Raw genomic sequence first — 12,255 nt, forward strand, 5'->3', positions numbered from 1 at the left:
CCATATTCATATTTTTGTCTTTGAGGAAACTTACTCACAGAATGGCTTCTGGGCAAGTGATTGATGATTTCAAACCCGAAACCAAGAGCAGAGAGCCTGATGTGGGACTAGATCCCAGGACTCTGGAATCATGACTTGAGCCGAAGGCAGACGCTTAACTGACTGAGCCACCCAGGCACCCTGATCTTTCTTCTTTTGATCCAGCTTTTTCTAGTCTAGGGTATCTGCCTTAACATGAAATTGACAGTTTTCTTCTCTTCCCTTTGCCCTTTGACTGCCTGAACTGAGTTTTATATTTGACTCACATCGTATTTTTTAAAAAGATTTTTATTTGAGAGAGAGAGAGCGCACATAAGCGGGAGGAGGGGCAGAGGGAGAGGGAGAGGGAGCTCAAGCTGAGCACAGGGCTCCATCCCAGGACCCTGAGATCGTGACCTAAGCCTAAGGCAGACACTTAACCAACTGAGCCACCCAGGTACCCTACATTGTGTTTTTTTATAAGGAAAAATATATTTTTGGTTTTATGGATTATTTCAGTACCCTTCTGAGGTGTAGGTATTATTACCTCCATTCTGCAGATGAGGAAGCTTGGATTTAGAGATTTTGTGACCAATGCTGGATCACACAGAACTCGGAGTCTAGACCTTTTGACTCTAGGTTCAGTGCATTGGGTAGTTATTCTACTAAGTATTATATACTATAATATCTTAGCTTTCTCTGAGATGTTTCTGGTAAGAAGTTGAAATGTTTCCTGCATCTTAGTAGAGGTTTTGGTATTGTTGGAATCCATTTGTTTTGAAAGAGGAGTTATAAAAGGGTTCTGCTCTTTAATATTTAGATATCATTTTGGGTAATTGTCATGGCATAGTGGGAAGAGCACTGGTTTGGGAGCTAGGAGACTGGGTTCTTGTCTGTTCTGTCTCTATAAATTTAGGTAAATCATTTTGCTTCAACGTGTATATTTTTCAGACTGAATGTTTCTGTCTATAGATCTTAGTAATTTTTGTGGTTATCTGTTTATTAAAAAGTATCATTTCATAGCAGCTTGTGATCTATTACTGTTTCTTAATTTTTTCATTTTTATTTAGCCTAATTAATTTTGATTTTGTTGTATTATTTAGCCTAGTTTCATTTAATTCTGCAGATATTTTACTACAAATAGATGGTGGTGTGGAGGGTTTTGTTGTGATGTTAATTTTACAGAATATTACTCAAATTATTAGCTGTAGTCTTTACTGACTCAGTTAAGCTGGGACAAGCAGTGAAAGTTGAAACATTTGAATAGTAGGTTTTTTGTCTTTAAGTCTTCTTACACTACTTTTTATTCTTATTTAATATCATACTGTAGGTGGGTACTGCCTTGGGTTTGTTTAATCAGGAAAACAGCACCTCCTGCCCAACTCCATAATAAGTGGAAACAACTAGTGAACTGGGCTGGCTTGGAGGCTCCCATTTAAAATTATACAGGGATTAGAAGGGAGTCAGAAAAGGGGAGTCTGGTCTTGCGAACAAAGTCAGTGTTGATTATGAATCTGGAAAGATTTCTTTAAACTTTTCTTTGTATGAGCATGGTTCTGTGTTAAGCAGATAGCCTCTTATTTAATTTAGAGACTGAAGCACTGATTCCTTAACTAAGTAAATTCCTTATATTAGATAATCTTTTTATTTTACTTCATTTGTGGCACCCATCCAACATGTCTTTTGAGAGGGGCCATTTTAAAAAATATATTAAGGTACATTCTGTTCATATATTATCCTTCTTAATGTTATCCTAATGAACATAGTCTCAGTTTGGGCAGGCCACTGAGTAAGGCTAGCTCTGGAATTTGTCTAGCTCTGGAATTTGTCTCCATAGTTAATCCTGAACCATTCGGTATTCCTCTGACCATTTGTGAGGAACATTTTTTGAGACATTTCAATTGTTAGCAATAGTCTCTTCTGTTTTTCTTAGTTTAGAAATTTTAGTTTGATTTTACGTATTAGGATTTAAGGGCATACAGAGCTCAATTCAGGTTCTCAAGATAACTCACAGCCTATCAAAGTCTTAATGTGTTGTTTAAAAGTCTAATTACAAGGCTGGGAGAATTATATTGTTAGAATATTATAACAGGACCGTTAATATTGGCATTTTGTGCTGTCTGGGTTGGATATTTAACATTTCTGGTCCCTCCCTATTACTTGTGAATACTGCTCTCCAGACATGAAAGACAAAGAAATGCCCTAAGACATTTCCTGATAACCTGTCAGGGAGTGGGACTATTGTCTGGTTCAAAATTACTGCTCAGATTAATATTGCATGATCAGTATGCTACTGTTAAGTTTTAAGCGTGTAGGCCTGCTCCTATCAAAACTGTGCTTGTGGACTCTGTCAGGGTATTATATTATCCTGCAGTTCTTCTAATTTTGGGGCTGGGTTGGGGGTCTGTTTTAAAGTTTTGGAGTGATACTCTGTGACTTTAGCTCTCAGACTGTACTCTAGATAAAAAAAAAATGTCATTTTACTTCTTTGTTGGTTATTGAGCCATCTATCCATCAGTAATAGCTTTTAACTCAAAATAAAAAAATTTTTACCCTTCTCATTATAATTTACAATTTGTGTTTTGCAATGATGACTACATGTAGTAAAATTTTAAATGTATAATATAAAGCAATTACTGAACTTGAGCTGTGGTTTAGCTATCGGTATATATGAGATCACTGATTGAGTTTCTGGTACATCAGAACTAGTTGCATTATTTTATAAAAAAAGTAAACCATAACTTAGCACTGGGTAATGTATGGAATTGCTGAATCACTATATTGTACACCTGGAACTAATATAACACTTTATGTTAACTATATTGGAATTTAAAAAAATCAGTGCACTACTGCCAAAAAGTATTAAACCATAACTTATAAAATTAAATATAGTATTTTATTTTTTCTGTATAATTGAGTTATTTTAACATGTTAGTAGTTTGTAACAAATATTAAACTTTTCTATAAGTGATATACATTAAAACCAAAAGCATTTACTAAGATGTTAAACAAGATGTGAAATTACGAAGACTATATTTCAGAAGAGTGCATTCAGATTTATGTCTGATTTTCCCTTAAACTATATAGACCTTAAAAATACAGAAAAATATATTATCAGAGTTTTTAATAAATGCTGTTTATTTTTTTCTTTTTTTAAATGATAAAGATTTACAGTGTGGAGTCTTCTATGCTTAATTCAAGTTTGACAGTACTGCATTGGACCAATTTGCGTATGACATATCTTCACTAAGGCAGGATATTAATTTACTATTTGTTTAAAACTATAATTGTTACATACAGAGTGCTTATTCATATCTTTTGTAATTTCTAGAAATACTGATACAGTCCTTAGGACTCATCTCCAAAAGTAGGAGTAGCATAAGAAAATACATTAAATATTCATAAATCATTTGCTGTGTTTTCTTTCTGTTCAGTTTTCTTTGTAGAATAGGTAGTAAGTTCTGAATATCATAAAGGTTCTCCATCTTGCACTGGTTAAAACCTGCATATGGCTCAGTCTTTCAGTTTACTTTTCTGTGGAGCTTGTTATTTTAGCTTCCTAAATCATAATAGTAATTCAAATTTATGTTAAATTTGTGTTAAATGTACCTTTAAAAAATTTATTTATTTATTTATTTGAGAGAGTGAGAGAGCACAAGAGAGGGGGAGGGTCAGAGGGAGAAGCAGACTGCCTGCTGATGCGGAGCCTGATGTGGGGCTAGATCCTGGGACTCCAGGATCATGGCCTGAGCCAAAGGCAGACACTTAACCCACTGAGCCACCGAGGCGCCCCTTTTGAATTTACTTTCTTTCTTTTTTTTTTTTTTTTTAAAGATTTTATTTATTTATTAGACAGAGATAGAGACAGCCAGTGAGAGAGGGAACACAAGCAGGGGGAGTGGGAGAGGAAGAAGCAGGCTCATAGCGGAGGAGCCTGACATGGGGCTCGATCCCATAACGCCGGGATCACGCCCTGAGCCGAAGGCAGACACTTAACCGCTGTGCCACCCAGGCGCCCCTTGAATTTACTTTCTAATCTTAAAATAAACAAGGCAGCAATTGTAATGTCATGCCATTCTTGCAAATCTGTTTTTAATTGCCTCCTATTATATGTTTAATCAGGGATTATAAATGTTAGATTTTTTAATGTTTTTTTTTTTAATTAAAGTTTTTTTTTTTTTTAAGATTTTATTTATTCGACAGAGATAGAGACAGCCAGCGAGAGAGGGAACAGAAGCAGGGGGAGTGGGAGAGGAAGAAGCAGGCTCATAGCGGAGGAGCCTGATGTGGGGCTCGATCCCATAACGCTGGGATCACGCCCTGAGCCGAAGGCAGACGCTTAACCGCTGTGCCACCCAGGCGCCCCAGATTTTTTAATGGTTTAATAACTTAGTTGTAACTTTGCATATGTAAAGCTAATTTGAAATAATTTGATCAGTTATCAGAATATCCTAACATTTGATTATATTTTAATAAAAAAGTCAAAGAGAGAAACCCTTTACATGTGAATGTAAACTAAAGAATTCTCACTAAGAGTCTTTAACAGAGTTACTAAACGAACTGTGTTCTCAGTACAGTGTACATACAGACGTGGGCTGGCCAGCCAATTTCTGATTTTCCCGTTGTTCTTTCTCTAATTGCTTATATTACCTGCCTTTAGATGTATAAGTACTTTCATTTTGGTTTTAGGCTATTTTGGAAAGATCGTATTATGGAACAGGTGAACTACAAAGTGATTTAATATGTATAACAGAAGTAGCATTATGGGTTTTCTTTTAAAGTTTGAAAGTATTCTCAAGACACATTGGAAAATCATAATTCAATTTTTTGAACTTATTTTGAAAAAAATTTCAAACCTGCTGAAAAGTTGCAGGAATAGTATAGTGAACTCCTGGTAGATTAATCAGTCAACATTTTTCCACATTTGCTTTCTTCTCCTTCCTTCCCTCCCACTGTCCTTTTTTTGCCCGCTGGACGTATTTCTTTTCTTTTTCCCCCAGCTTTATTGAGGTATAACTGACAAAATTGTAGGCTACTTCAAGTGTACAATGTAGTGAATGATTCGATATTCACGTACATTGTGAAAGGGTTCCCCCCACTGAGTTAACACATCCATCACCTCGCATATTATTTATTTTTGGTGAGAATGTTTCAGTTTTACTCTCTTCATAAATTTCATTTATACAATACAGTGTTATCAACTATAGTCATCATGTTATACAGTAGATACTTAGACCTTACTCATTTTTTAACTGGAAATTTGTACCCTTTTACAAATCTCTCTCTATCCCCCTACTTCCTTGCCAGCCCCTGGCAACCACTATTTTTTTTCTTTCTTAAAAAATATATTGTATATTGCCTCTCAAGATAGTGAATCATGCACTCCTGTGCATCACTATTATTTGTGGAAGTGACTTTCTCAGAATCTACTTGAGATTATTTTTTTTCAACTCTCATTTAAATTAAATGTTTTCTTTTTTCCTTTTTTTTTAACGAGAAGGTATAGGCTTTGACAGTGTAAATACGGGTATATTCAAATTTAACAAACTTTTTTTTTTTTTTTGCTTAATTAATGGGAGCAAAAATTAGGTAATATTTTGATTATGAAGAACATTTTTTTAAGGGCCTTGTACTAAGTCCTGGGAGTTTCTTTATGTGTCCCATTAAAACTTACTTGAAATGACTTCCTAATCTTGGGCTAAAGAAACTTTCGAGTATTTGATATATGTGGGATATATAAAATGTTTTAATTTAATATAGTATATATTAGAAAGTTATTTTGGGGGTTAAATAGATGCTAATTTAGCCATCTTTTGTTCTGAATTAGGAAGCTCTGGAGGAATATGTGAAAAAAGCAAGCTGTATTCAGATGGTAAGAAGAAGTCCTTAAACACTGGAATTATTACTGTTCAGAACTATGGATCTCATGTACCCCCCAAAGTCTCTCACATTACTTTTGCTCATGAAGTTGGACATAACTTTGGATCTCCAGTAAGTATTGCCTAATTAGTAGATTCTTTAGAAGTTATTAATTTTATGTTGAATGATTTGTTTACATTGAATATAAGTACATATGGATGTTTAGTTTGTTTTTCTTTTAGTTGGAGTATAGTTGACTGTTTAGTTTTTATATCTTGGAATACGGGAATATACTTAACAGTAGTGAAAGGGAGGAAGATAGAATATTTGCAAGTCAAATAAGAAAAGTAAGCATAACAATGCAGGTTTCTATGAAGGCAAGGAATTTTATCTGTTTCATTCACTTCTCTGTCTGCTGGTCCTAGAACAGTGCCTACGAGCAAGGGAAGGGGCAGAGGGAGAGGGAGAGAATCTTTTTTTTTTTTTTTTTTTTTTTTAAGATTTTATTTATTTATTCGACAGAGATAGAGACAGCCAGCGAGAGAGGGAACACAAGCAGGGGGAGTGGGAGAGGAAGAAGCAGGCTCCCAGCAGAAGAGCCTGATGTGGGGCTTGATCCCATAACGCCGGGATCACACCCTGAGCCGAAGGCAGACGCTTAACCACTGTGCCACCCAGGCGCCCCAGAGGGAGAGAATCTTAAACAGGCTCCTATGCAGGGCTCTATCTCACGACCCTGAGATTGTGACCTGAGCCGAAATCAAGAGTGGGATGGATGCTCAACCAGCTGAGCCACCCAGGCTCCCCTCACTTTTCATTGTTTAAAGTACATTTTGAATGTTAGCAAACTGTGGAGTGTTTTTTTTTTTGCTTGGTTTCTGTTAAAGCATTATCAGGGTTTGTTAGATTTGTCTTTTTCTATTGTGGATTGGTATTTTAAAATTTTTCAGTGTGCTATTCAAAATTTTTCAGTATGAAAAATTTTTACACAAAGGTAGAGAAAAACAGTGCAGTAAATTCTTACATGCCTGTTATCTAGAATAGGGGTCAGTAAACTTTTTCTATAAAGAGCCTGCTAGTAAACATTCTAGGTTTTGGGGGTAACATCTGGTCTCTGTTGTATATTTTTCTTTGTTGTTTTTACAATCCTTTAAACATGGAAAACCATTCTTAGCCTAGGCATGTAGAAATGGGCTGTGGGCTCCGGTTTTTCAACTTCTGATTGGGATTCAGCTGTTACCAAGATGTTGCCACATCTTTCTGTGTGTTTCTTTCTTTTGGTAAGGTATTAAAAGCAGATTTATTCACCCTTACATATTTCAGTATACATCCCTAAAAAATTAGACATTTTCTTACATAACCGTAATGTGGTTATGATACCTGACAAAATTAACAATTCTTTGGTGTCATTTAGTACTCAGTCCATCATACTGATTTTCAAGTGACCTAAAGATTAATGCACACAGAAATGCAAAATACTGAAAGAAAGTCTCTTTGTGATTTTGGTAGGGCTTATTAAATAACAAATTTGGGAAAATTTCATATGACAACTATGTAAATTCATTGTACTTGTACCATATCACTTGTAAAATGGAAATTTTCGTGAGGTTAGAAAAAAATTATATAGTTGGAGCTTAAAATCTTCAAATGCACTTCTCTAATTTTCTCCCAGTTTGTAAAATAGAAGTGCCATCTCACTGAGTTGCAAGTCTTTCTTCTTCTAAGTCCCTATCGGAAATTGATAGATTATTAATATTCTTGGATAAACTATTTGTGTTTAATCTCTTTGCCTCTTGACAGCTTTTGTGATCTGTTCTTTGGTTTGTTTTGTTCTTGAGCCTGATAAATTTTTTCTCATTGGAGGTTCAAAACTTTGAAAGCGGTTTCTCTTTGCAGCACATGTACATTATGTGATCTGTTTTATTTATTTATTTGAGAGAGAGCATGAGCATGAGCGAAGGAAAGGGAGAAGCACACTCCCCGCTGAGCAGGGAGCCTTATGTGGGGCTTGATCCCAGGACTCAAGGATCATGACCTGAGCCAAAGGCAGATGCTTAACTGACTGAGCCACCCAGGCGCCCCATACTATGTGATCTGTTCTTAAAAGAGTAATTGAAATTGTGGAGATGAGCAGAGAACTATTGCTTGTGGTTGGTTTTGTTTTTTCAAGGGCAAGTAAATGTTCTCTTTTCTTTCTCCGTCCCCCTGATTCCTACCCTTACTGGGGGAGTTGTAGTACCCTTCAGCTACTCATCTGTCCTTCAGTCTAGGGCCTTCCCATTTTTTTCTTCTATTTACATTTTATTTATTTATTTTAAATCAACATATGATGTATTATTGGTTTCAGAGGTACAGGTCTGTGATTCATCAGTGTTATAAAATACCAGTGCTCATTACATCACGTGCCCTCCTTAATGTCCATCACCCAGTTACCCCATCACTCCACCCCCTCCCTTCCAGCAACCCTCTGTTTTGTTCCTGTGATTAAGAGTCTCTTATGATTTGTCTCCTTCTCTGATTTCATCCTGTTTTATTTTTTCCTCTCTTCCCCTGTGATCCTCTATTTTATTTCTTAAATTCCACGTATGAGTGAGATCATATAATTGTCTTTCTCTGATTGACTTACTTCGCTTAGCATAGTACCCTCTAGTTCCACCCATGTTGTTGCAAATGGCAGGATTTCTTTTCTTTCTTTTTTTTTTTTTAAGATTTTATTTATTTATTTATTTGACAGAGAGAGACAGCCAGCGAGAGAGGGAACACAAGCAGGGGGAGTGGGAGAGGAAGAAGCAGGCTCCCAGTGGAGGAGCCTGATGTGAGACTCGATCCCAGAACGCCGGGATCACGCCCTGAGCCGAAGGCAGACACTTAATGACTGCGCCACCCAGGCGCCCCAAGATTTCATTTTTTTGATGGCTGGGTAGTATTCCATTGTGTGTGTGTGTGTGTGTGTGTGTGTGTGTGTGTGTGTGTGTTTGTGTGTACACACCACATCTTCTTTATCCATTCATCTGTCCATGGACATCTGGGCTCTTTCCATAATTTGGCTGTTGTGGACATTGCTGCTATAAACATTGGGGTGCAGGTGCCCCTTTGGGTCACTATGTTTGTATCTTTGGGGTAAATATCCAGTAGTGCAATTGCTGGGTTGTAGGGTAGCTCTATTTTCAACTTTTTGAGGAAGTTCCATACTGTTTTCCCAAGTGGCTGCACCAGCTTGCATTCCCACCAACAGTGTAGGAGGGTTCCCCTTCCTCCGCATTCTCATCAACATCTGTCATTTCCTGACTTGTTAATTTTAGCCATTCTGACTGGTGTGAGGTAGTATCTCATTGTGGTTTTGATTTGTATTTCCCTGATGCTGAGTGATGTAGGGTCTCCCCAGTTTTAAAGTGCATACAAATTAGCAAGGATCTTAAAATACAGATTCCAGTCTGGCGGGGAGGGCAAGTTTCTGCATTTTTTTTTTTTTAAGTAGGCTCCAACTTGAGGCTTGAACTCATGACCCTGAGATCAAGACCTGAGCTGAGATCAAGAGTCAGACACTTAACCAACTGAGCCGCCCAGGCGCCCCAGTTTTTACATTTCTGAGACATTCCCAGGTGATGCTGTAGCTGCCCCTGGTCTGCAGACCACACTTGGAGTAGGGAATCTAATCTGTTCTCTTTTCATTTTCTGTCTAATCTATTCCCTACCCAGCTGCCAGAAATTTTTTTTAGTATATTAATTTTATATTACTTATGGCTTTTTGTTTAATGGATAAATTGGTTCACATTCTTGCCTACCCTGCTCTCTTTTCGTCACATACCAGACTACTTTTAATGACTCTCCCGTGCTCAATCACACCCCATTCCTTTGTGCATGTTGTTCACACTACCATTGATATACACAGTAGTGGTTACTATTAAATTACTTACAGATATTTACCAAGAGCAGCCAGAACTATAAATTCCTGAGCCCGTCTCCCTTGACATCTTTACCTGAAATCTGTCTTTATTTCTCCTGTTGTACATCTGTACTATGTCAGTGTTACTTTCTCTGAGTGGTTCACACTATCACTTACATTTATTAATCCTGTCCCAAATCTTTATTGTACACCTGTTGTTAACCACTTTATAAGCTTTGTCTTGGGTTGTTGTAATCATAAATGAGACAAGTTTCTGTCTCTCAGTATGAAAGTTATAATATGTGCTTGTTCGTACCTAAGATTAATCTTTGTCTAGGTTATAGTTCTGATTGTTTTGATCACGTCACTTCGGTTTACAACCTTATTTCCTGTACCTGCTGATATTGCTGATACAGTTTTCCTTATCTTAGCATTTAGGGTTTTCCATCTTTTGGGTTCAGGTATATTTCCAGTGTTAACTGCCCTCTCCTGTCAAATTATTCATAGTCCTTTAAAAATTTCCTTTTGCCAAGAAGCCAGTTCCTTCCCATCTCTGCCTACTGAAATCTTGATCCACGTTGTTATATAATGTAAATTGATAGAGCTCTTGTGTCAGTTGTTTGTCAGTATGTATCAAGACCCTTGTTTGACCTTTTAACTCAGAAACACTACCCTTGAGAATCCAACTAAAAGAAAAATGCAGAATCTGTCAAAGATTTATGTGCATTAGGGGCGCCTGGGTAGCGCAGTCATTAAGCGTCTGCCTTCGGCTCAGGGCGTGATCCCAGCGTTCTGGGATCAAGCCCCGCATCAGGCTCCTCCGCTGGGAGCCTGCTTCTTCCTCTCCCACTCCCCCTGCTTGTGTTCCCTCCTTTGCTGGCTGTCTCTATGTCAAATAAATAAATAAAATCTTTAAAAAAAAAAAAGATTTATGTGCATTAAAAAACGTATCCATTGCAGTTTTATTTATTTATAGCAAAAAGTTTTAAACAGCCTAAATGGCCCCACAATAGGAAAGTATCCTGGAGTGGTCTGCAATCATTTAAAGATCAGTGTTTGCCTCATACTGTTAAGCTGAAAGAAACCATGTATATAACTGTACAAGTGGTATAGTTCAAATTTTATATTAAAATATGACATGATAGGTACAAGTCAGGTAGGAAGTAGACCAAAATGTTAATGGTAGTTATTATGCATGGTTGATTATGATTGAAATTTTTTATCTTTTTTAATTTTCTAAATTTTCTAAAAGAGTACGTATTGTTTCTGTAGTCAGAAAAGTTTTTCTGTTTTCTTGTCAAACTTTGAGTTTCTTTGTGAAACCATTTGAACTGTCAGCACTTTTTGGGGATAGCAAGATGGCCTTTACATTCTGTTTTATATTTTTACTGGTCTGCTTGTTTATCCCCTGTTCCGAGAATGACAAATACGAATAGTTGGCATGCCTGTTTATAACCTCTTCCTCCCTCCATGGCCGCTAATGATGATCCATTACAATATCCTCTGGCTAGTAAAGTGATAACTGATTAGCAAGACCTGTTAGTTTGTTTATGTATGTATGGAAGTAAGTAAGCAACCAAGCTCTTTGCCCAGTGTGGGGTTTGAACTCATGACCCTGAGATCAAGAGTTACGCACCCTTTATCAACTGAGCCAGCCAGGCACCCCCGATCAGTGATATCTGTAATAGATTTCTGGGGCAGAGTCAGACTAGCCAGGGATATCAAAATATGCTATCTCTTTTAAATAGAATATAAGGCTTTTGAGGGCTAGGGACAGTGCTTAAACTCATCTTTACATTTTTATATTATATTTTTAGTTCCTCATATAATGTTGGACACATTCTAATATTTATTGAATTGGAAAATACTCTGTGATAATATCAAGAGTTATGCAGTATTGGAATTTTTTTCTTTCTTTTTCTAAAATTCTAGTGCTGAGAATGATTCTTGTGTTGTATATTATCATAAACCAAATTGAATTCTATAGAATGAAAACATAAAGCAAGGTAATATTGGAGAATAGTCAAGAGTTGTTAAATGCTTAAAAAAAAAAAAAAGAGTTGTTAAATGCTGAATCTTGGTTCAAGAGAATAGCAAGAGGTGCCAGGAAGAATAAATGTAATAGGAGAGGTCTTATTTTTAATAGTTGCTTCAGGGGGGCACCTGGCTGGCTCAGTTGGAAGAGCATGCAACTCTTGATCTTACAGTCATGAGTTTGAGCCCCATATTTGATGTAGAGATTACTTAAATAAATAAAAAAAAGGAACAGAATCTTAAAAAAAAATAGTTGCTTCAGATTAGGGAGTAGAAAATGAAAGTAATTTAGATGGGTTTTGAGAAGAAATATAATGCCCTTGGGCATTCTTTCTTTCTGGAGGGTTGAATTGTTGGATATTCAAATAACACTTTAATTAAATAGAACTTTTACTTTAGGACCCAAATATTTTCACCCTTGCTGGCAAGTTCTGAATTGTTGTTTCAGGAGCATTGTG

General features: G+C 36.6%; 1 protein-coding gene across 2 annotated transcripts in view; it reads left to right on the top strand.

The window, feature by feature from the left end:
- ADAM10 (ADAM metallopeptidase domain 10) overlaps window positions 1–12,255 on the top strand; it is a 132,789-nt gene that overhangs the window by 95,623 nt on the left and 24,911 nt on the right. For both annotated transcript variants that reach the window (XM_008706028.2, XM_040620591.1), the window contains one exon: window positions 5,846–6,009. In XM_008706028.2, coding sequence (XP_008704250.2) covers window positions 5,846–6,009 — 164 coding nt within the window. The remainder of the gene's footprint in view (window positions 1–5,845; window positions 6,010–12,255) is intronic.

The sequence above is a fragment of the Ursus maritimus genome, unplaced genomic scaffold (genome assembly GCF_017311325.1).
Source record: "Ursus maritimus isolate PB19 unplaced genomic scaffold, ASM1731132v1 scaffold_35, whole genome shotgun sequence".
NCBI lineage: Eukaryota > Metazoa > Chordata > Mammalia > Carnivora > Ursidae > Ursus > Ursus maritimus.